The 25286-nt window shown below is 48.3% G+C and overlaps 1 protein-coding gene across 6 annotated transcripts in view; it reads left to right on the top strand.

The window, feature by feature from the left end:
- tpd52 (tumor protein D52) overlaps positions 1-25286 on the top strand; it is a 92175-nt gene that overhangs the window by 54701 nt on the left and 12188 nt on the right. For all 6 annotated transcript variants that reach the window (XR_005462128.1, XR_005462129.1, XR_005462127.1 and 3 more), the window contains exons 3-4: positions 6560-6708; positions 15066-15167. Coding sequence is in view for 3 of the 6 variants with exons in the window: in XM_038809675.1 (XP_038665603.1) it covers positions 6560-6708; positions 15066-15167 (251 nt within the window). In the remaining 3 variants the exon portion in view is untranslated. The remainder of the gene's footprint in view (positions 1-6559; positions 6709-15065; positions 15168-25286) is intronic.

Genomic DNA, 25286 nt, shown 5'->3' with positions numbered 1-25286 from the left:
TCATCGCCACCCTTGTTTTCAGTACCCGGGATATGACGTCTGCAAATCCCTGCCAGTATCCCCAGAGTTTTGGACACGCCCAGAACATGTGCACATGGTCCGCTGGTCCTCCCCCACATCTAGCACACTTGTCCTCCAGCCCAAAGAATTTGCTCATCCGGGCCACCGTCATGTGGGCTCCCTCCCTCCCAAGCTCCTCCTCCCACTTAAGTTTCAGTTCCTCGCTCCCTGTGTCCTCCGCTCCCATAAGCTCCTTATAAATATCTGAGACTCTCCCCTCTTCTACCTCACCCCTGGAAATTACCCTGTCCTGGATCCTCCTTGGTGGAAGTGTGGAAAGGACGGGACCTATCTACGTACGAAATCCCGCACCTGCAAGTACCGAAAGTCATTCCCTCTCGCCAGCCTGGATCCCTCATGTTCTCGAAGCTCCCTTCCAGGAACAAGTCGCCCATCCTTCCCACTCCCGCCCTCCGCCACGCTCGAAACCCGCCATCCATCTTCCCCGGGACAAATTGGTGGTTGTCACATATTGGGGACCAGACCGTCGCTCCCACTTACCCCGCATGCTTCCGCCATTGGCCCCAAAGCCGCCACCACTATAGGGCTGGTGGAGTACCTGGCCGGCGGGAGCGGCAGGGGAGCCGTGACCAGGGCTGCCGAGCTGGTGCCCCTGCATGAAGCAGCCTCCACCCACTCCCAAACTGACCCCGTACCCACCATCCATTTCCTTATCATGGCTATGTTAGCCGGCCAGTAGTAGTTGCTGAGGTTCGGCAACGCCAGCACCCCCTCGCTACGGTTTCGTTCCAGCATCTCCCTCTTTACCTGCGGGGGTGTCCCCGCCCAAACAAATCCCAGGATGATTTTATTGATTCTTTTAAAGAAGCACCATGGAATGAAAATAGGGAGACACTGAAAAATAAACAGGAATCTCGGGAGGATCGTCATCTTCACCGTCTGTACTCTCCCCGCTAGTGACAGCGGGAGTGCATCCCACCTCCAAAACTCGCTCCTCATTTGCTCCACCAGCCTGGACAAGTTCAATTTATGCATCTTACCCCAGTCACGCGCCACTTGTATCCCTAGATACCCAAAACTTTCCCCAACCAGCCTAAATGGTAGCTCCCTCAGCCTATTCTCCTGACCCCTCGCCTGCACCACCAACATCTCGCTTTTTGCCATGTTCAACTTGTAGCCCGAAAACCGGCCAAACTCCCCTAGGATTTCCATAATCCCGTCCATCCCTGCCCCTGGATCTGACACATACAAAAGCAGGTCATCCGCGTAGAGCGAGACCTTGTGTTCTATCCCCCCCCCAGACCATTCCCTTCCATCCCCTTGCCGCTCTCCGAGCAATTGCCAGGGGTTCTATGGCCAACGCAAACAGCAGTGAAGAGAGGGGGCATCCCTGTCTTGTCCCGCTTTGTAGACTAAAATACTTAGATGTCGTCCTGTTCGTCCTTACACTAGCCTCCGGGGCCTGATATAGCAGTTTAACCCAGTCCACAAAGCCCTCTCCAAACCCAAATCGTGTCAGCACCTCCCATAAATAGTCCCACTCCACCCAGTCAAAAGCCTTTTCGGCATCCATTGCCACCACTACCTCCACCTCTCTGCCCTCTGAGGGCATCATAATCACATTGAGTAGCCTTCTTAGATTGGCTACTAGCTGCCTGACCTTAACAAACCCCGTTTGGTCCTCCACAATCACGTCCGGTACGCAGTCTTCAATTCTGGACACCAGGATCTTGGCTAGCATTTTAGCGTCTACATTAATCAGGGAGATTGGCCTATAGGACCCACAGACCTCCAGATTCTTATCCCGTTTTAATATCAGGGAGATGGTGGCTTGCGACATCGTCAGGGGTAGCGCCCCATTGGCCTTGTGAATTTGTTATGTGCTGTTTATTCACAGCCAGTTGTATACATCTTGCTCGCTATGCGGCACGGTGGCAGAGGTTAGCACTGCTGCCTCACAGTGCCAGGGACCCGTGTTCAATTCTGACCTCCGGTGACTGTCTGTGGAGTTTGCACTTTCTCCTGTTTCTGCGTGGGGTTCCTCCCACAGCTCAAAGATGTGCAGGTTAGGTGGATTGGCCATGCTAAACTGCCCCTTGGTATCCAAAAGGTTAGGTAGGGTTACTGGGATATGGGTATGGGTGGTGAATTGGGCCTAGGTAGGGTTAACTTTCAAAAGGTCGGTGCAGACACGATAGGCCAAATGGCCTCCTTCTGCACTGTAGTGATCTTATGATACCTGCTGATGATTCTTGGCTGCAGAGTCATTCAACACTGAATCTCACTTAAGGGTGACATTGGTAGCCTAGCATTTGATACAATGCAACACTCTAACCATGTACAAACATTTATGTTTTATTACGGGCCAGGGTTTAGAGAATCCACTCCAGTGTATCATGGAGTTCACCTGACCCACAACTTTAAATAGATTTTGGTTATAGGGAGCACAAGGGCCCACTCTACAGGTGTGATGCAACAGAGATCTCAAGTACTTTTAAAACAAAACAATGTTTATTATATGAATCCAGTTAACATTTAATAAACACACAGTAAACATCTCCGCAACTATCAACTCAAATACTTGTCCCAAGAATACTGTATTCAAAAAGTAACCCTTGACTTTTCCGTGCAACATCCATAGGACAATATCCTCTTTAACAAAGACAGCAGATTTAAATTCTCTACTGAGAGCAGTTATCACTTTTAAATTAGCAAGTGATCTGAAAATATTATTTTCATGCACAGAGATCAAATTTGAACCTTGTTTGGCTGGATGCAGCTCCACATCTGAAAACTAAACTAAACACACACTAGCTGCCAGCTCAAAAACGAAAGTAAAAACAGAGACAGCTCAGCTCCACCCATACTCTGACATCACTGCACCTATTTGATAAACACCCATTTCTTAAAGGTACATCCAGTACAGCTATTTGATAAACACTCATTTCTCAAAGGTACTCTCACATGACAATTTTATCTCTCACAGTCCTGAAATATATAGAATTAAGTCGGAATCACTTTTTTTCCTCAATATTTTGACTTTTCCTTTTGAGGGAACATATGTAGAATCCATACCTGGTTGGTAAATCCATTTAAAGGTGGCGATTTTGTCCTTTGCTATTAAATTGTGCATTGTAAAAATGTTAGGCAAAAAGATGTGTAAACACTTGTCGACCCATCAACATTTGAAGTTTGTGTAGAATACTAATGGGTGGGTAGATTTCTCCAATAAGGTATAGTCGAAATAAGGAATTATCTTGCTCTTGTAATACAACCTTTTGTTTTGTCAGGGTATCCCAAAGTATGTTATAACTAATAATTCACTTTTTGAAGTGCATTCCCTGTTGCATCGGTATTCCTGTTGCATCGGTATTGCAACAGCCAGGTTTGTGTCCAGCAATACCACCCAAGTAGATAAACGATCAGAATATATGCTTTTAGGTTTTGGTGTTGCTGGGGATGGACTTTGGACTATATGAAGAAAATTCTCGCATTTTCTTGATCCAATTGGAGATCTGGGGCCGATTCACCCAAAAAATGACAAAGAGCGGGATTTACTGGCTGTTTATGCCGGCGGGGAGTTCCAGTCCCAAGCCGGCGCACGGGTTTCCCGGCAGCGAGGGGTACTGTCAACGGGAAATCCCGTTGTCAATGGTGAGACCAGTAGATCCTGCTGGTGAGCCACCTCCCTCCTGAAAAACATGAGGCTGGGTGGTCAGTAGATCCTGTCTTAAGTGCCATTTAGGGTGAGTTTGGCAAGTTGTTTCCTGCTAGCTTTTTACATGAGATCTAGATCAGGATTCACCCACTCTTAGTCGTTTTTTGGGCCTTGGTCTAGCCCACACTTTCAGTAGTGGGGAGTTGAACTTGCCAGCGAGACTGACTCCTCAGAGAACGGGGCACCCTTTTGAAAGGGTGCCTCGATCTCCAAGTGAGCTTGAGGATCTCTATCCCTCCAACCCATGGGCAATGCCACACCCTGCAGATGTGGGCATTAGCCCCCTCCATCACACCTTCTCTCTCTTTCCCTCCCCCCCCCCCCCCATTCCCAAACTTTAGGAAGCCCTTTCTTGCGACCCCTTGCACACCCCACCTTTCATGCCCCCATCACTCCCCTTTTCATGGCCTCGTCTCAAATCATGACCCTTGGCATCCTTGGCACTGCCAACCCAGCACACTGGAACTGCCAACCTTGCACCAGGACAGTTCCCCTGGCACCCTCTGCCAACTGAGCACCCTGGCACTGCCTGGTTGGCACTGGCACTTTGGGTGCCATGGTAATGCCGTGCCCTGTCCCCGACAACCCGGGGGCTCCAATCACTTCTAAGACCCCCGGAGTGGGCATTCTGACTGGTTCCCATTTGTGGCCTCGCAGGTGCAGCTGGTGGCCTCACCGGTGCGGCTGGTGACCCCAGGCTCCAGGAGAATAGGCTCATTTTAATGTTCTAGATCATACTGGGCGCCACAGGTCAGATGACTCGTGGTGTGAACCCTGATATGGCAACGATTCACCCAGCACGCCTGGATTATCACGTGCAATGTGGTGGGAAAATCTGTTGTTCATGTTCAATATTACACTAAGGTCTACAAAAGATTGGTTCATCCAGAAGTCTAGGTACAGGAAATGGGCTTTTAAGGGTATTTCAACACTTTGTAGGCTGAGTCTGTAATTTTAGTATTAAGCTGTGTAAGCTCTACAATAAGTGGCTGATGCGTAGGTCTAGCAATTGCTTCTCGGTGCATGGGTTTGAGGCAGATCCGATAATGGTGCTTGGGTCTTATTTACATAAGAATAACAGCTCACTGATGAATCATATTTTAAATACTGGTTGCTGCGTGCCAGCTGTGGCCTTGAGTTGATGATTTTGGAGAGAGCTGAGATGTGGCCAGCATTGGTCTTCAGTTCCACTTTCAGGTTAATTTGTTATTTAATTCATTTTTGGTGGCTCCTAAGGAATGCTGGTAAGGCTATATGTAGGTCTGCCTAGCAGCATTCCTTGGGAGCCACCAAATGATCCCTCTACTGGAGCCTGGGTTTGAGGCAGATCCTGAAAGTAATTTCAGGAAGGTGTCAATTTCAGTCCTTAATGTTGTTTTGAAGTAGCCTGGCAGACCCCACTGCAGATAATCACCATAGAATACATCTGTCAGAGAAATATCAGTTGGATCCATCAGCAGCAATCTAGGAATTGGATCAGGTCAATATGCTGATATTAACCAAACATGCAAAGTCGATATCAACAAATGGACTCAGTGGCCAAGTTAGGTGTTGTTCCACGTGCGAGTCAATCACCCTCCATTGCAAATTTTGGCAATGTCCTGCCACATTAGTGGACGCCCTGTGACAATGCTCATGAATTGACAGCTGCGCTGTCCTGCAGCAGAGATCTTACAAAACTCCTGGTTGTAGCTTGAAATGTGAGTAAACAATTAAATACAGGTTTATAAATCTAACCACACAGTACTCATTTTTGCGAACTAATTGCCTGGTTCCTAATATAGCCCTCAGGAAACTACCCATGCACAAAAATGTTTTGCCGTTCCCCCTGCAAGATTGTTTTGTCCTGAGACATCCTGTACAATTTCAGACCCAAACCTTGGGTCAGCTGCAATTTGTTTTATATTTAATTACCTGAATATGGTACCAGGAGCGGAGCAGTTCTCCTTACACCCCAACATTTAAGCCCCTGAGACCCTAACCACCAAACTCTTAGCCTAATCATGCATCACTCTGGCAAGCTGAGACACTGTGCTGGCCCTGATGAAATGACTATGGAGCACCTTGGGCCTCACTTTGAGTTCTGGAAATGTATTCTACATTTCTCCCCTTCTCCTCCCCCATCAACCCTGCAATGGAATGTGTAGGCCTAAATTTTATTTATTTTATGAAGGACCATGCAAAGTGAACAAAGTAGGGGATTTCTTTCGCATCATTTTTGATAAATATAAATCTTTTAAAGATCATACTTCCCTAGGTGGTGCTGAGTCACTGGATATTAAACAGGAATGGAATTTTCTTCTTCCTATTTTCTGTGGAGGGGGCTCTGAAAGATGACTGTCAGAAAGAAAATCAGCAGCAATGCAGGGGAAGCACGGTAGCATTGTGGATAGCACAATCGCTTCACAGCTCCAGGGTCCCAGGTTTGATTCCGGCTTGGGCCACTGTCTTTGTGGAGTCTGCACATCCTCCCCGTGTGTGCGTGGGTTTCCTCCGGGTGCTCCGGTTTCCTCCCACAGTCCAAAGATGTGCAGGTCAGGTGGATTGGCCATGATAAATTGCCCTTAGTGTCCAAAATTGCCCTTAGTGTTGGGTGGGGTTACTGGGTTATTGGGATAGGGTGGAGGTGTTGAACTTTGGTAGGGTACTCTTTCCAGGAGCCGGTGCAGACTTGATGGGCCGAATGGCCTCCTTTTGCACTGTAAATTCTATGATCTATGAAAATGTGAGGAGGAAGAGACGGAAGTAACAGTGATGTTTTTCAAAATCTTTATTTGCCTTGCTCAGCTGTGTTGAACTCTCACCTGTGTTTCATCTTAGGTGGAGGAGGAAATCCAAACGCTTTCTCAAGTTCTTGCAGCTAAAGAAAGACACGTTGCTGAGTTAAAGAAGAAACTTGGATTGACTCCACTACATGAACTTAAACAGAATTTGTCAAAAAGCTGGTTAGATATGCAATCTTCCACAGCGTAAGTGCATAGTATAGCAATGGCCAACAGAACCATGAATTGAATAAATATAAAGAAAGGCTTGCCTTTAGTGTAAGGTAGGCTTGTAGCTATCAAAAGGATTGGTGGATCGGTCTTTCTTCCTTTTGTTCAAACTCCAGCTTAAAAACTAATTCATTATATTTGTTTACATGTACAAGAATGTTGAAATTACTCTTTCGAAAATTTGCTGTTACATTTTTCAATGGATTTTCATTATTTAAAAATTAGAGCCTTCATTGTTTAAGACGAAGTTCACTATGCAAACTGAAGCATAATAATTTGTTAAGACCAAGTCCACTATGTGAAATTCCTTAAAGTTTGTTGTATGTAATTTTTTCCTCTGGTTAAATCGGAGCATTTTTATTGAAGTGTGCTCACCAGGCTAGAGAAAACGTATCTGCAACCAAAGGGGTTTTACAAGTTCCTATTTCATTGCAATTTTTTTTCTTCCCTGTTCCACTCAAGTCATAATTAAGAGCCATAGCACAGAAGAATCGTGTTTTATTCTATTCTGTGCAGTGGCAATCTAATACAGGAAATACTTGTAGGTTTTGGGGCCATACAAAGTATCAAAGTTCTCCACTGTACCTCTCTGACTCTGGCTCACATTCCTCTTTAGGATTCCCCTTCAAACCTTCCTATTTGTCCAAGCTATTGACCATCTGCTCTAATATTGTTTTCTGGGGTTTGATGTTTATGGATAATGGCAATAAACTGCAGTTAACCTGTTTGTAACTTTAACTCTACTGGACCAATCACTATATCCTCCTATGGCAAGTTGTGAAATTTAATTAAATAAATCCACCGTCAAAACTTGTCTAGCATTTAAAAACCAAAAATAGTTCACTGCTGTCCTTAAGGTATGCAATTAGATGTTCTGTGAAGTAGTTGAGCCAGAAAAGCTGTTGTACGAATGATTACTGCTGTTTTAAAAAAAAAAAATCCCATCACCTTCTGAGGCAACTATTGATTGTGCAATGTCTTCACACCCTGAGAACCAACTATTTTTAAAAATCTAGAATAATTTTGGGAAATCCAAGGTTATAAGCAAGTTTGAACTACAGGTAGCACCATTATTGACTGAGCTGGCTGAGTCACAAAGGACACAGCAGCCAGCTGGGCTTACGGCAGGTGGTGAGAAAACCAATATCAATCTACCTGTCACAGATGTGATTGCCCATGACAGTATTGGTAGGAGTGACCACTGTGGCATTCTTTGTGGAGACACAATATTGTTTCCCACCAAGGATACTCTCCAATATGTTGTATGGCATTATTTCATTTTCATTTCATTTCATTTCATTTTTCATTTCATTTCATTTTCATTACCACCATGCTAAATGGGATACATTCAGAACAGATCTACCAGCTCAAAACAGGGCATCCATGAGGCACTTTGGGTCGTCAGCAGTAGTAGAATTATATCCCAACACAGTCTGTAACCTCGTGGTCCAGCATATCTCTCACTCTACCATTACCACCAAAGCAGGGAAGCAACTCTGATTCCATGCAGAAGAGCCCTGACAGGAGCAGCACCGGGCATTCCCAAAACATGAAGTGCCAACCTGGTGAAGCTACAGCACAGGACAACATGCAGGCTGAGCAGTAGAGGCAACATTATAGACAGAGTTAAGTGATTCCACAATGTCTGGATAGGATCAAAGCTCAGCCGATTGGTTACATGATCAGCATTTGGAACCATCTTCAGCCAACAGTGCCAACCATGATTCATCTCACCCTCTGCTTGAAGTCCCCAACATCACAGTGGTTCAACTAGTTTGATTCACTCTCTGTGGTATCAAGAAAAACGACTGCAATAACATCCTGGTGGTAGTACTGGACACTTGTGCTTCAGGACCAGCCATGGCGCTAGCAAAACTGTTCCAGAACAGCTACAACACTGGCATCTAATCTCATTATGGCCTTGGTCCAAACATGTACAAAAGAGCTGAACACAAGAGGTGAGGTGAGAGTGATTGCACCATTGGATCGAGTGTGGCATCAAGAAGCCCTAGAGAAATTATACAGTAGTCCCCCGTTATACCGCGCCCTGCAATACCGCGGTTCGCGATATTCTGTATCCAGCAAGGAGAGGAATGTGCCCTTGTTTTACCAGCTCTGACAGCACACTGCAGCAGGCGGGAGAGGGAGGGAGGGAGTGAGAGAGAGGCCACACGCGTGGGTTTATCGGAGGGGGCAGTCTGCCTTCAACCGGGAAACCGGTCGCTTTGTTTCCTGCCTTACTCCCAACCAGAACAGAGCTTCTTAATTCCAAATGACCCGAGTTTATACTCGCACCGCTCACAAACCTTTTTTATGTTGAAGTCAGGGTTTTTTCCCCCGATTTTTCATCCGTCGGTGGTCAGGCGATGTCGCGCTTTAACATCGACAAGCGCAACACTAAAAGTGATGGATGTAAGTTTTTTTTTTAGACCCGCGGATATCCGCGGCTCGGATGCAACGCGGGTGGCTGTCTTGGACCCCAACACCCGCGGTATAACGGGGGACTACTGTATAATGTCAAGAAATAACTACTTCCTGCCTCGTTCAGTTTCATCTATTCAAATGTAATTGAGAGGCCAAGACGAGGGAATGTCATTTTCCATCCACATTCAGTGCTGCCATTTAGCTGAAAGTGGTGGTGGAATTTGAGAAAGCTCATTTTGAATTGACTGGGCTTCCAGGACCGCTAGTGCCAGATGGCAGGGGGGGGGGGCCTCAGGGGATCACTCCGCTCGCACCCCCATCCCACGGAGTAACCCGAGCCATTGGACACCCCGAGGGAGGAGTAGGAAATGGGGCCTGTGCCAGTGGCTCCCGCAGGGGGTTGCCAGAACTTCGCAGTACTCCCATCTGGTGGGCAGCAGGCAGTACAGGGCGGCACCACGTCACCCGGGACACCTGAGCAGTGGCTGGGTCGCCCAGGTGACCTGTGTCAGCGAGGACCTTGTCACAGGACAGGAGTCACAGCAGGCCACCTCTACTCCTGCTATACCATCTGCGGAACCATCTAGGCATAGTGTTAGGGTCCGTAAGGCCAGAAAGACACCAGTTATGTTGGCATGGGTGCAGGGAGCAGCTTAGTTATAGGGACGAGGGCACGGACTGTATATATTTGTTCAAATAAACACCTGTTACCACCTTTACAACCACCTCGGTGCTCTGATGTGTCTGTGTCTGTATGGTGGGCTGGCGGGGGAGGCGGTGGGGGGGTTGTGTGTGTAGGGGGACTGATGCAGGCTCTGTGGGTGGACTGTACACCCCACCCTCCTTTCCCCCACCCTCACCGCAGGGATTCAGTCCCACCTTGAGATGGAATGGCCAGCTCACATACAGAGATCACCCAGGTGGACGGTGCTACTGTGGTCACGAGTCGGAAGTTGGTATAGGATGCGGAGCACCAGAGCTCATTGCAGAGCAGGTTGTCATCATCCTCCATCCCGTGGACTAGACTCGCTGTTACTGCCAACCCAGGGCCTCCACCTCGTAGTGCTGCAGGTATGTATATCGGAGAGGGGTGAAAGCAGGGGGTTTGGCAGGGTGGGAAGTGTCGTGTGTGGGTTTGGGATATCATGTCTGTGCCTCTGGCCAGCACCCATCTCCTTCTTAGTCGGTGAACCTGGAGGTGACCAGAATGCCCTCCCCTGCTTTCCTGGGCCCTAAGTCCTGCTCATCGTCCCCCTCCCCCGCATCCTCCTCATCAGACGAGGCCTACCCTTCCTCCTCATCCTCATCCTCCTCCTCCAGCACATCACCTCTCTGCTGCGCGATATTGTGAAGGATGCAGCAGGCTGCCAAGATACAGGTGACCCCCTCAGCCTTGTACTGGAGGGCCCCTCCAGAGCGGTCCAGGCACCTGAACCGCATCTTCAGGATGCCGAAGCACCTCTCGATCACATCCCTAGTTGCTGCATAGGTGTCGTAGCGGGTATCTGCGCCGGTCTGTGACCTCTGGATAGGTCATCAGCCACGACCGCAGTGGGTAACCCTTGTCACCCAGGAGCCAGGTGCCAACCCCTCAGCTGGTGTGGGGGGGATTGCCGAGTGTGCCAGGATGAAAGAATCATACACACTGCCAGGTATCGGTCACAGAAGTGCGCAGTTGATGGTCACAGACCAGCTGAACGTTCATTGAGTGGTACCCCTTCTGGTTGGTGTTGAGCGGCCTGTTATCTGCAGGTGCCCGTAGGGCAACATGCATCCCATTGATGATCCCCTGGACCTGGGGCATCCCGGCGATGGCAGCAAACCCCACAGTGGGCGCGGTCCGCAGAGTACTGGATGTACCACTCCGACAGGGCATACAGGACGTCGGTTTTTGCACGGATACACCTGTGAGCCAATACCTGGGAGATGCCTCAAGTGCTCACTTGATGACTGGGACAACCCCATTATGTAAAAGTTCAGCACGACTGACACCTTGACAGCCACCGGTAGCGGGTGTCCTCCCCTATAACCATGTGGTGCCAAGTGTACCATCATGTGGCATATGTGTCGCACTGACTCCCTGCTCAACCACAGTCTCCTTCTGCATGCCCAGTCCGGAAGGTGCTGAAAGGACATGCGGTTGCGGTACATGCGTGGCCTCATCCGGTGCTTCCTTGGCACCTCCTCCTCCTCGTCCTGTTGGGTGGGGGGGGGGGGGGGGGGGGGCATCCATACGTCCGTTGTCATTGTGTGCACCCAGGGACCGGGGTGGGTGTTCAGAAATATGTCCGCTTTAATGGCGGTCCGTGCCTGGGCACCGCCCCTGTCCTGTTTGGGGGTCCCCAGCTGCTTGGCCTGCCTCTCCCCTCCCCCCGGGGCCTGTGTCCGGAAGCCTGCAGTCACCCCGCACCACTTCCTACCTCCTCTCTCTACTGCCGCAGCTAGCACGGCAGGTTCAGAATTTTTTTTATAGCACAGAACAAGGCGTCGGGAATTCGGCCCAATCGCGGAGGCCCCGGAAAATTGGATATGCCTACTGTACTTTCAGGCTGCGTGGCGGCAACCGCAATTTTGTTGATTTTTGGGGGCCCGGGAGAACCCTGATTTAGCATGAAACCGGCATCAGGCTCGATATCGGCATCAAAGCTAGTCTCCGCCCGATGGCGTTTTCGCGATTTTGCCATCAGCTAAGGGAGAATTCAACCCAAGGCCACGCCCACTAATGATATGCCAACGGTGTTTAAATGTCGCGGGGCAAATTTATGCCATTTCCGGGGTGTCAGAGAATCGCGAGTTGACGTGCAATGGGCGCCTACTTCAATTTTGGCAATGGAGGCTCATTCCTTAGTACAAGGTCCAGTATAGCCCTTTCTCTCGTCGGACTATCCACATATTGTTCCAAAAAACCTTCCTGCACCCACTTCACAAATTCCTCACAATCTGGACCCCCAGCCCCCAGGAATTTTCAGTCAATATGAGGAAAATTTAAGTCTCCCACTACAACAACCCTATTATGTCTACATCTATTCAGACTTTGCTTACATATCTGTTCTTCAACTTCCCGTGGGCTGTTGGGAGGCCTGTAGTACACCCCTTTCGTGTTTCTGAGTTCTACCCACAGTGCCTTGTTACTTTTTTTTCCAAGGCGTCCTCCCTCTGTACAGCTGTAATATGTCCTCTAACCAGAATTGCAACTTTCCCACCTCTTTTATGCCCCCACCCCCCAGCCTCTTGCCTAAAACGCCAATATCCCAGAATATTTAGCTGCCAGTCCTGTACTTTTTTTTAACCAAGTCTCCGTTATGGGTGGCATGTTAGCACAGCGGTTAGCACAGTTGCTTCACAGCTCCAAAGTCCCAGGTTCCATTCCCGGCTTGGGTCACTGTCTGTGTGGAGTCAGCACGTCCTCCCCGTGTCTGAATGGGTTTCCTCCGGGTGCTCCGGTTTCCTCCCACAGTCCAAAGATGTGCAGGTTAGGTGGATTGGCCATGATAAATTGCCCTTGGTGTCCAAAAAGGTTAAGTGGGGTTACTAGGTTATGGGGATAGGGTGGGGGCATGGGCTTGAGTGGGGCCGGTGCAGACTTGATGGCCCGAATGGCCTCCTTCTGCACTGTAAAATACCACAACACATCCGGGTTCCGTGCTTGAATCAAGGCTCTAAGTTCTTCTGTCTTGCGTATTATACTCTGTGTGCATTGAAGCAGGTATACTCCAGGCCCACTTGAGTTTGGTGTCCACCAGCCTGCCTTTCCTCTTAGCCAGTCTGACACTGGTACTATGCTCATCCCCGGTCTCTACACTTGCTGGCTTACTGTTCTGATTCCCACCCCCCGCCACATTAGTTTAGTTTAAAACCACCAAACAATACCAACAAACCTCCGAGCCAGGATATTGGTGCCCCTCCAGTTCAGGTGTAACTTGTCCTTCTTGTACAGGCCCCACCTTCCCTGGAAGACATCACAATGATCTAATAAACTGAAGCACTCCCTCCTGCACCAGTTCTTTAGCCATGTCTTCAACTGCCCTATATCCCTGTTGCAAGTCTCGCTCGCACGTGGTACGGGGAGTAATCCTGGGATTACTAGCTTAGAGGTCTTGCTTTTTAATCTTCTACCCAACATCTTAAATTGCCATTGCAGAACCTCGATACCCTTTTTACCTATGCCATTCATGCCAATGTGGACAATGACCTCGATCTGATTTGCCTCATTTAAAGGGTGCTCTGTACATGCTCAGAGACATCCAGGGCCCTGGCACCAGGGAGGCAAACTACCATCCTGGAGTCCCTTTCAGGCCCACAGAAGCGCCCATCTGTGCCCCTGACTATTGAATCTGCTACCACTAATGCTTTGTACCCCCCCCCCCCCCGTCTGTGCAGAATTGCTGGGAGTGGTGCCTTCCCTCTGGCCACTGCTGCTGCTGTCCCTCATGGACCTTCCCCCTCAACAGCATCCAAAGCAGCATACTTGTTAGATAGGGGGACAGCCATAGGGGAACTCTGCACTGTCTGCCTACCCTGTCTGGCGGTCACGCGTCTAGGAAGGAGAGGGTGGAGGAGGGGACCTTAATAAAAATGTAATGCTGCTGCTTTCACGAATAGCCCCCCAAAAACTATTGCCTTTTGGTTGCCACAGTTTGGTATACAATATTAAATCAAGCTTGCTACCCTCTAGTAAGTGTGAGAAGAAACAAAAATTCTTATCTTTATAAAATGTAGCTCAGAATCTACTCCGGTGAGCAGTGTCTTCCTGAGGTTTAGCTTTTGTTTTGGTACTTCTTCCTTCTAGGCATGAGATGGTTTTCTCTTATAATGTTGTCTTTATGTTCTCTGTAGATACAGGATCATTTTACGTTTACAGCAAAGATGTGCCAGGCACACTCTGGTTTTCGAATGACAGCTTTACTTCAGAAGAGAGAGCCTGTTCCTTTCACCATTTGTCAGTGTACTCTGTTGATTATTATTTTGTCTACTATGTACGTACTGTGCATGTTCCCTTAGCTGCAGAAAAATACTTTTCACTGTACTTGTGACATGTGACAATAAAAATCAATCACTCAACCAACTTCCAAGGTCTAAACACTTAACCAAGCTCTCTCAGAAAGCATCACGGAGGATGCGGAGGATGACTGTTTTGTTGCCAGGCAGAACAGTGTCCCTGGCCAAAGCATCTTCCCTCAAAGTGATTCCTAAGATTCACTCGGCGCCATTGAGTTTGATCTCTCATTTCCAAACATAAAACCTGGGAACCCAACGTTCTGAAAAGCAGGCTGGGGTCTTCTGCTTAAAGGCACATTCCAATTATGGGTCCACAGACCAAAAAAATAAAATAAACTGGGAATGCAGGAAATGAACAGAAAGGACTCTTACAAATATGACAACTGTAATGTCATGTAGTACTTTGTGGTCCAACAGTATTATGGATGCTGGAAATCTGAAATAAGAGCAAGAAATACTGGAAAAATTCAGCAGGTCAGGCAGCATCTGATGAGAGAAACAGTCAATGGATGAGATTTTCCAGGTACGCCAGGGGGTTAGCCTGGAGTGGTAATCAGTTGCACACTGCTGGTGCAATTGTCTTTTGCCTTCTAATCTGCTTTACCCAACAACTATGCTGGATCTTGACTTCCTGGGTCATTCGGGGAAATTGGTTATTACTATAATGTATCTTCTGTGATTTGGAGTTGCAGAGTATGGTGCAAATTTAATCCATACTACAGATAGGAAATGTGAAAGATCTAACAGATCTGGGATTTGGAAGTTGTTGAGATGTATTTACAGAATTGAAACAAGTGTGGAACCAGTCCAAAGAAAAACAGTTAGAAACTTGGAAACTATGACATCTTTTGATCATAGTAGTTTAAGTGGTTTTAGGCAAGACTGTAATTTTTACATTTTAAATTCTACAGATTCAAGAAGACATCGGAAACCCTCTCTCAGGCTAGTCAGAAGGCTTCCTCTGCATTTACTAATTTTGGTTCAGCCATTACCAAAAAATTTGAAGATGTTAGGTATGTCTTGAGTTATTTTCTCTAGTAGCAATGATAACTTTTTGCTGCATTTTTACTTATAACTGTTTCATGTTTGCTCTTATATTTGAGCACAATTTGAAATTATAAAGGCAAGTTCAGAGTTCTGAGGCTATATCAAAGTATTCCTTTGCAAAGATGCTAACTGCTCAAGTCAACCTGGATTGTCTGCTTTTAATGACTTGGAACATTTACAAGTGCCACAGCATCCTAGAATTTGTACCAATATAGGTGACTCCATTGTAAATTAAGATTTGTTTTAACAAAGATTTTCAGTAATGTTTTGTTTGCCTTGCCCAAATATTGCTTTTCGTGTATGTGTTCCTCCTTCACTACTGCTCCTGAACCCTGTCCTTGGAATGAGCAATAACTTTTTGAATCTGTGCCTACATTGTTATTTTTGGCTATACAGATGCAAGTCAAATTCAGTCATTCAGTGCACTTTGCTTTTTCCCCCTTCCCCATTTCAGTTTAGTTTTTTGTTCTCGCAATATGTACTTATTTTCTGTGCAATGTGAACGTGATCATCTGTTCCTGATTTAAATACCTAGCTGCTCCTAAACATTTGTAGTTTATCTTTCTATTATGTTCAAACTTATTTCTTTTCTAAAAGCAAAACACTGTGGATTCTGAAAATCTGAAATAAAAACAAAGCTGGAAATGTTCAGCAAGTCTGACAGTATCTGTGGAGACACTTCGAGTCAAATATGACTTCTTCAGAACTTCATGTTTCCAAAGAAGAGTCATTATCAACTCAAAACATTAACCCTGTTTCTCTTTCCACAGATGCTGCCAGACCTGCTGAGTCTTTCCTGGCACTTTATGTTAATTTCTTCCTTTTTCTGTCTTTCTCCAGCTGTATCTTCCTCTTCCAAGTTCTTTGTCCATTCTGAAGTTTGCATTTATTATTTTCTCTAGTATTTTTTCTGTCTCCCATCCTCTTTCATTTTGATCCTACTTATTCCTCTCTGATCATGTCTCAGTTTACATGCTCAGCCTCTTTGTTCCAAGATGTCTTCTCCTATGATCTGCTATTGCTGTATGTATTCAACACACAGCTTGAGAACCTAATCTTTCCTATAAACTCCTTCTGCCCGCACGCAGTGCACTCCTGTTTGTGTGCACCAAGCGTTCCGCATAGTGGCTCAAACTCCTTGGACCTTGAAGATTAGAACAAATGATTCCAAATTATTTCTGAATGAACCATTCAAAAATGCTGCTCTTTATATTTTTTTTTTTTTAAATAATTTTTATTGAAAGAGTTTTTCCATACAAACATTTACCCCTACTAATTTTTAAATTATTTACAACACAATCCCTCTAGGCAAATGTCCCTCCCTCGCCCGCCCTCTCGCGCGCACCAGTCCTCCCCCCCCCCCCCCCCCCCCCCCAGGCAACCTTAACAAACAAGGCAGCCTACAGTTTCAGACATGAGCAGCGAGCAGACTTGCCCGCGTTACAGTCGTGCATGTCCCCCCACGACCCTTGCTGCCCCCCCCCTCCCTCCACCCCCCCCTCCCTCCCTCCCCCCCCTCCCCCCCCCCCCCCCCCCCCCCCCGGGTTGCTGCTGCCACGACCCCGAACGTCTATCTCTGATCTAAAAAGTCAAGGAAAGGTTGCCACCGCCTGGAGAATCCCTGTACCGACCCTCTCAGGGCAAATTTGATCCTTTCTAGCTGAATATAGCTAGCCATATCGTTAATCCAAGTTTCAACGCTTGGAGGCCTCGCGTCCTTCCATTGAATTAATATCCTTCGTCGAGCCACTAGGGATGCAAAGGCCAGTATTCCGGCCTCCCTAGCCTCCTGTACCCCCGGTTCTACCCCGACCCCAAAGATCGCAAGCCCCCATCCTGGTTTGACCCTGGACCCCACCACCTTCGACACCGTCCTTGCCACCCCCTTCCAGAACCCTTCCAGCACCGGACATGCCCAGAACATATGCACATGGTTCGCTGGGCTTCCCAGACATCTGACACACCTGTCCTCACCCCCAAAGAACCGGCTCATCCTTGTCCCCGTCATGTGAGCTCTATGCAGCACCTTAAATTGAATGAGGCTCAGCCTCGCACACGAGGAGGAAGAATTGACCTTCTCCAGTGCATCCGCCCACGTCCCGTCTTCTATCTGCTCTCCCAGCTCCCCTTCCCACTTGGCTTTCAGCTCCTCCCCTGATGCTTCTTCCGCCTCCTGCATTATCTTGTAGATGTCTGATATCTTCCCCCCTCCGACCCAGACCCCCGAGAGCACCCTATCACTCGCCCCCTTACTGGGGAGCAGGGGGAACCCCTCCACCTGCCGTCTAGCAAATGCCTTCACTTGTAAATATCTGAACATGTTTCCCGGGGGGAGCTCAAACTTCTCCTCCAGCCCTCCCAGGCTCGCAAACCTCCCCTCTATAAACAGGTCCTTCAGCTGCCGTATGCCCACCCTGTACCAGCTCTGAAATCCCCCGTCGATGTTCCCCGGGATGAATCTATGGTTCCCTCTTATTGGCGCCGCCAACAGACCTCCCATTTCCCCCCTATGTCGCCTCCACTGCCCCCATATCTTGAGGGTGGCCGCCACCACCGGGCTCGTGGTGTACCTCGTGGGGGGGAGCGGCCATGGTGCCGTTACTAGGGCCCCCAGGCTTGTGTTGCCACAGGACGCCCTCTCCATTCGTTTCCAAGCTGCCCCCTCCCCTTCCATCATCCACTTGCGCACCATTGACACATTTGCCGCCCAGTAGTACCCCGAAAGATTGGGTAGTGCCAGCCCTCCACTGTCCCTACTCCGCTCCAAAAAGACCCTCCTCACCCTTGGGGTGCCATGCGCCCACACGTAGCTCATGATGCTACTCGTCACCTTTTTGAAGAAGGCCCTAGGGAGGAAGATGGGCAAGCACTGAAATAAAAACAAGAACCTTGGGAGGACCGTCATTTTGATTGACTGCACCCTCCCCGCCAGCGACAACGGTACCATGTCCCACCTCTTAAATTCCTCCTCCATCTGTTCCACCAGCCTGGAAAAGTTCAACTTGTGGAGGGTCCCCCAGTTCCTTGCCACCTGCACCCCTAAGTACCTAAAGCTCTTTCCTGCTCGCTTGAAGGGGAGTCTCCCAATACCCTCTCCCTGGTCCCCCGGGTGTATCACAAAAACCTCGCTTTTGCCCAAATTTAGTTTGTACCCCGAAAAGTCCCCAAACTCTGCTAATAGTTCCATTATCTCCGGCATTCCCCCTTCTGGGTCTGCCACGTACAGCAGTAGATCATCCGCATACAGCGATACTCGATGTTCCTCCCCTCCCCTAGTCAGTCCTCTCCACCCCCCTGAACCCCTCAGTGCCATCGCCAACGGTTCAATCGCCAGTGCGAAAAGTAGGGGGGATAGGGGACATCCCTGCCTGGTCCCTCGGTGGAGCCCGAAATACTCCGACCTCCTCCCGTTTGTCACTACACTTGCCGTCGGGGCCGAGTAGAGCAGCTTCACCCACTTAATAAAGCCTTCCCCAAACCCAAACCGTTCCAACGTCTCCCACAGGTACTCCCACTCCACCCTATCGAATGCCTTCTCCGCGTCCAGCGCTACCACTATCTCAGCCTCCCCCTCCACTGCCGGCATCATAATTACATTCAGCAATCTCTGCACGTTCGTGTTGAGCTGCCGCCCCTTCACGAACCCCGTCTGGTCCTCATGGATTACCCCTGGCACACAATCCTCTATTCTAGCTGCCAGGATCTTTGCCAGCAACTTGGCATCCACGTTCAGAAGCGAGATAGGCCTGTAGGACCCGCACTGCACGGGGTCTTTATCCCGCTTCAATATCAGGGAGATCAGAGCCTGCGACATTGTCGGGGGCAGAACCCCCCCCTCTCGCGCCTCATTAAAGGCTCGTACCAGTACCGGTCCCACCAAGTCCACATTTTTCTTATAGAATTCCACCGGGAACCCATCTGGCCCCGGCGCCTTCCCCGCCTGCATCTGACCTATTCCCTTGACTAGCTCCTCTAGCCCTATTGGCGCCCCCAGCCCTTCTACCAGCCCCTCCTGGACCCTTGGGAACCTCAATTTGTTTAGGAAGTCCTCCATTCCCCCTCTCCTCGTCGGCGGCTCAGACCGATACAACTCCTTGTAAAAATCCCTGAAGACCCCGTTCACTTCTTGCCCCTTCTGCACTACCTTCCCGCCCCTCTCCTTCACTCCCCCAATCTCCCTAGCCGCATCTCGTTTGCGAAGCTGGTGTGCCAGCATCCTGCTCGCCTTTTCCCCATACTCATAAACCGCGCCCTGTGCCCTTCTCCACTGCGTCTCTGCCTTCCTGGTGGTCAGCAGGTCGAACTTGACCTGCAGGCTGCGCCGTTCTCCCAGCAGCCCCTCCTCTGGTGCCTCCGCATATCTCCTATCCACTTCCAATAGCTCCCCCACCAGCCTCTCCCTCTCCTGCCTCTCCTTTCTTTCTCTATGCGCCCTTATGGAGATCAGCTCTCCCCTGATCACTGCCTTCAGGGCCTCCCAGACCATCCCCACCTGCACCTCACCCGTGTCATTCAAGTCCAGATAGCTCTCAATGCTCTTCCGGACCCTTTTACACACCTCGTCGTCCGCTAACAGCCCCACATCCAGCCGCCACAGCGGGCGCTGGTCCCGCGCCTCCCCCATTTCCACATCCACCCAATGTGGTGCATGATCAGAGATCGCAATGGCCGAGTACTCAGCTTCCCGTACCCTCGGGATCAGCCCCCTGCTCAACACGAAGAAATCGATTCTGGAGTACACTCTATGGACGTGGGAGAAAAAGGAATACTCCCTCGCCCTCGGCCTACCAAACCTCCATGGGTCTACTCCTCCCATCTGCTCCATGTACCCCCTCAGCACTTCTGCCGCTGCCGGCCTCCTATTGGTCCTTGAGCTCGATCTGTCTAGCCCGGGGTCCAGCACTGTGTTAAAGTCCCCCCCCATGATCAAGCCCCCTGCCTCCAGTCCCGGAATGAGGCCCAATAGGCGCCTCATAAAACCCGCGTCATCCCAGTTCGGGGCATATACGTTGACCATCACCACTTTCTCCCCCTGCAGCTTACCCTTCACCATCACATACCTACCCTCCTTATCCGCCACCACCTCCTCCGCCACGAACGACACCCTCTTTCCCACCAGAATCGCCACCCCCCGGTTCTTTGCGTCCAATCCAGAGTGGAACACCTGTCCCACCCACCCCCTTCTCAGGCGAACCTGGTCCACTACCTTCAAATGGGTCTCCTGTAACATTGCTACATCAGCCTTCAGTCCCTTCAGGTGTGAGAATACCCTTGATCTCTTGACCGGCCCATTCAACCCCCTCACGTTCCAAGTGATCAGCCGGGTCGCGGGACGACCCGCCCCCCTCCCCTGCCGATTAGCCATGTCCTGTTCCCTGCTCGCCCCGGGTCGACCCTCCCCTTCTGACCCGCTCCCCATGGCGATGTCCCCCTCCCCCCACCTCTCCAGTCCTCCACTTCTCGTTTCTGGTCTTTTCAGCAGCAACCCGGTGTCCCTCCCTAACCCCCCTCCCCCCCCAGGCTAGGACCCCTCCTAGCCGCGATGTACCCTCCATTGTACTCCCGTAAGTCAGCTGGTTCACGCTGACCCGGCTGCTCCTGCCACACTCCGACTCCCCCCGGCTCGGGGGGGGGGGGGCCTCCCCCCCCTTGCCACTCCTCCCTGGCCCCGCTCCAGCGCGGGAAAGGTCGCCATTGCTAGCCACGCCCCGCACTCCTCCCCTCCCCCCTCCTCTGCCCCGCGCGCGGGAAAACAGAGGAAAGCCCGCGCTTTCGCCCTGCCACACCCCACCCCGCCATCTTCAGTTCCACCCCCGTCCCCGTCCATGCCTGTAAAGAACCCCCCCTAGGAGCCCATATCCCCGATCTGCTCTCCCCCCCGTCCCGCCTCCCCAACTTAACATTATAAATAACAGATAAATAACAAATAACAATGTACTTAACAGTCGCCCTCTACCAAACAGCATAAATAACCATAAATAACCATGAATAACCACAATAACAATAACTAAGGGAAGTTGGCAAAGGGGGAAAAAACATCAGAAGAAAAACCACAGCAAGAGTTCAAAATCCAAACAAAGAATTCAGCTGAAAGTACCCGAGCGGCCAAGGCGGCCAAGTATCCCCTGGGTCTAATTCGAGTCCAGTTTCTCTTCCTGTACAAAGGCCCACGCCTCCTCTGGGGACTCAAAATAGTGGTGTTGGTTCCTGTAGGTGACCCACAAGCGCGCTGGCTGCAGCATTCCGAACCTGATCCGTTTTGCATGTAGCACCGCCTTCGTCCGGTTGTACCGGGCCCGCCGCTTTGCCACCTCCGCACTCCAGTCCTGGTAGACCCTCACCGTCGAATTCTCCCACTTGCTGCTCCTTTCCCTCTTGGCCCACTCCAGCACTCTTTCACGGTCGCTGAGTCGCTGGAACCGCACCAGCACCGCCCTCGGGGGCTCATTTGCTCTTGGCCTCCTAGCCATGACCCTGTAGGCCTCTTCCAGCTCCAGGGGCGAAGGGACGGCCCCTGCCCCCATCAGGGAGCTCAGCATTTCTGCTACATATCCCGGGAGGTCTGACCCCTCCAGGCCTTCTGCCAGGCCCAAGATCCTCAGGTTCTTCCGCCTCATTCGGGTATCCAGCTCCTCAAAACGGCTCTGCCATTTCAGGTGGAGTGCCTCGTGCACCTCTACCTTTCCCACGAGGACCGTGGCCTCCTCCTCCCTCGCAGTCATCTCCTGTTGCAGCTCCCGAATCGACGCCTCTTGGGTCGCCTGGGCTCCCATCAGCCTGGTGGTCGTCGCATTCATTGACTCCAAGAGCTCCATTTTCAGCTCCGTAAAGAAGCGCAGGAGAGCGGCCTGCTGCTCCTCCGCCCATTTCCTCCATTCCTCGGGTGCACCACCGGCCGCCATTTTGGTCTTCTTCCCCCGCTTTTTTTTGGGAGCTGCTGTTGCTCTCTTTACCACCCCACTCCGGGTACCGACCATAAAGTTGGTCTGGTTCTCTTCAGGGAGCCTTCCCCCACCGGGATTTGTCCTTACAGCGCCGTTGGGGCCCTCCAATCGGCCCGAAAACACCTTTGTAGCAGGAGCAGCCAAACGTGCGACTTAGCTGGTCATAGCCGCAACCGGAAGTCGCTGCTCTTTATATTGATCTAAATGTAGCAAGGGAGAAATATTTTAAAACCAATTGGTGAGCAATTTCAAAACCCATGAAGTTGAGAGATTTAAAGTTTCCAAATTACAAACTGTGGGATATGGAACAGCAGCCATTAACAAACCAGACCTGGTTGTAGAAAATAATACAACCGAGCAGTTTAGAAAGCAAAAAGGTAAGGTTTTTTGTTTAGAGTTTTTTGCATTACTGTGCTTGGATTTCTTGCATGTGAATCTCGGATTTTGCGTGGTAAGATTCAAGTTATTAGCATAGGATTTTGTATATATCACTTGGATTTTGAGCCACCCTTATGGTTGTTCAATGTGGCTTAAGCACTCCCACCTTTCCCATCCCTCCATTTCAGAGGTTGGATATTTTACTGCTTCTGAGATTTTTGTTTCATGAGGTGTACATGGATCTGAATCTGTTTTGAGAAGGCGAAGGTGGTGTAATGGGCATCCTTTTGCGACATGTGTGACATAAATTTTGTGGAATATTTTAATCATGTCCTGAACTATGATTGTATTTGTCCATTTTAACATGACCAACACCATGACACTGAGTAGAGCAGAGTGTGGATATTGTCTAGTTGCAGTGATTTGAAATTATAAAGCATCTTGAGACTAATACCATGACCCAAATGGGCTGGCTTCCCCAAGTATTAGGAGGTTAGGCTATGTGTATTAGTATCCAGGCATGTCTCTTCAGAGATGCAGCAAGAATGTCAGGGCTGAATCGTTCGGCTGTAAGCTCATTATATAATGGACTGACTGGTGGAGGAGAGGTACAGGACTAATAATGCCAGGGCAAAATCCAAAGGTGCATGATTTTAGTTTTTAACTTCTAGGCAGCTACAGAGATGTGCTGCTTTGGCCTCCTGTGCGTATAGGAAAAGTGACTCCATGCAAGTGAAAGATCTAATGGGTCTCCTGCACAACTTGAGCACTGGCTGTCAACCTTATTTATACATACTGCTTGTAATTCCAATGTACTGTAGGCCTTTCAGCATCATGTGATTTTCCTGGTGTCCCACTATATTTGTTTTTACAGAGAAACTTGCATTCTGTATATCCAATTGTAATGTAAATCAAATTCAATAGACCTCATTGGTTTGAGATAGCACAATTTTCTTTTTGTAATTTTAACTGGAATGTGACTTAGCCTAATTGGAAGTATGAACCAATAAGTAATACTTGTTTTTCCATAATAGCTCTTTGCTTTAAAGCAGTGGTCACATAACTGTATGAAAAAATACTATTTAAATGCCATTACTATATCACTTTGAGTAATTTTTACTTTGCTGAGATGGCCCACAGAACTGATTTTTGTTATTTTTCAGAATACATCTAGTTCTTGTTAGACTTCTAACTTTTTCAAGCAAAAATAAGTAGATGCACTTTATTTTTTTTACTCTTGCTGAAATAGAGTAGTTTAAATAAAATTGATGAATTTTGGAAACTATGAAGATAATCTATTTGAAGACTATATTACAGTTTTCTGTGACAGAAAACGAAGACCAAGTACTGTGCAGCCTGATATTTTTGATTATCAGGGCTGGATTTTCTTCCAATTATTTGAATTATTTTGCAACAGTTAATTTGTATGTGGTGTAAATATTTTAAAAGGCTATTGTAAATCAAATCAGAAATATAACTGATATCTGAAGGAACAGAAGGTCAAACATTTTGTCCTGTTCTCTCTCTCTCTCCCTTCTCCCCAGCCCCCAAAGGAAATTAGAAGTAAAGTTGCCCCTTGATTAGCAACTGTTGCGTAGTTTTATGATGATCAGATGGCAGAATCTAAATGAAGTTTGAAAACTATTATCTTCTCAGCATAATAGTGGGAAAATTATTTCCTGCTGAACTATAAAAGTAAAAGTCACATTTTAACATTCCATTATGATAGTGCAATGAAACCAACATTGGGTCTAATCGTTACTGTTTATAAACTGTTGGACTGCAGTGGTTCACTACTTTCTCAAGGAGAATTCGGAATGGACACTAGGGGGGCACGGTGGCGCATTGGTTAGCACTGTTACCTCATGGCACCAAGGACCTGGGTTCGATCCTGCCCCCAGATCGCTGTCCGTGTGGAGTTTGCACATTCTCCCCGTGTCTGCGTGGCTCTCACCCCCATAACCCAAAGATGTTCAGGATAGGTGGATTGGCCATGCTAAATTTCCCCTTAATTGGAAAATTAAATAATTTTAAAAATGGAATGGGCAATCTATGCTGGTCTTTGACACGGCTCACATTCCATTAGAGTAAAAAAAATAAGAATATGGTAATCATTCTCGTATTGTCATTAAACCTGACTGTTTTGATCCTTTTATTCGAGCAATACTTAGTGTACTTTTGTCGATAAATATTATATAGCATCCTAATTTGAAAAATGTGACTACAGACCATTTTGTTGGCTTTTAATGTCTGAATTAATAGTGATATATCTCTGAGCTTCATAGATTTGTGTAGTTTATTCAAAACCTGCACTTCTCATAGAATATTTGTAGACTGAAGTTAACGGTGTAACATGGTTTCTCTTTCCCAAAGTCTATTCTATTTACATGTTGAACTGAATATTAAGAAATAACTTTTACCGTTGTTTAGCTTCAGTATTTCATATTGTATATCTGAGCTTGTAATTAAAATGAACTGTTTCTCTTCTCCCTTGAGATTCATGAAATTAATGGGTATCCAATTATAAACTTCAAATTGATTTTAGAAATTGTCATTTTCAAAATATTTAGGAATACTGTATTTAACCAAACTGAAATTTGTGCATGTGTTGCCACAGCAATTGATTACTCGAGAGTGGCTGCAGAAATGTTGAAGTCAATTTGAAATAGAACATTTAAACGGGCAAACCTTGAATATTCAGTGGTATATTGAATTGGAACAAAATTGCCAATCAGACACTTGCATACTTGTACTTTTTTTTCT

Source organism: Scyliorhinus canicula, chromosome 10 (assembly GCF_902713615.1).
Source record: "Scyliorhinus canicula chromosome 10, sScyCan1.1, whole genome shotgun sequence".
NCBI classification, from domain to species: Eukaryota; Metazoa; Chordata; class Chondrichthyes; order Carcharhiniformes; family Scyliorhinidae; genus Scyliorhinus; species Scyliorhinus canicula.
The sequence above is the reverse complement of the archived record's forward strand: the minus strand, read 5'-3'. Positions and strand labels throughout refer to the sequence as shown.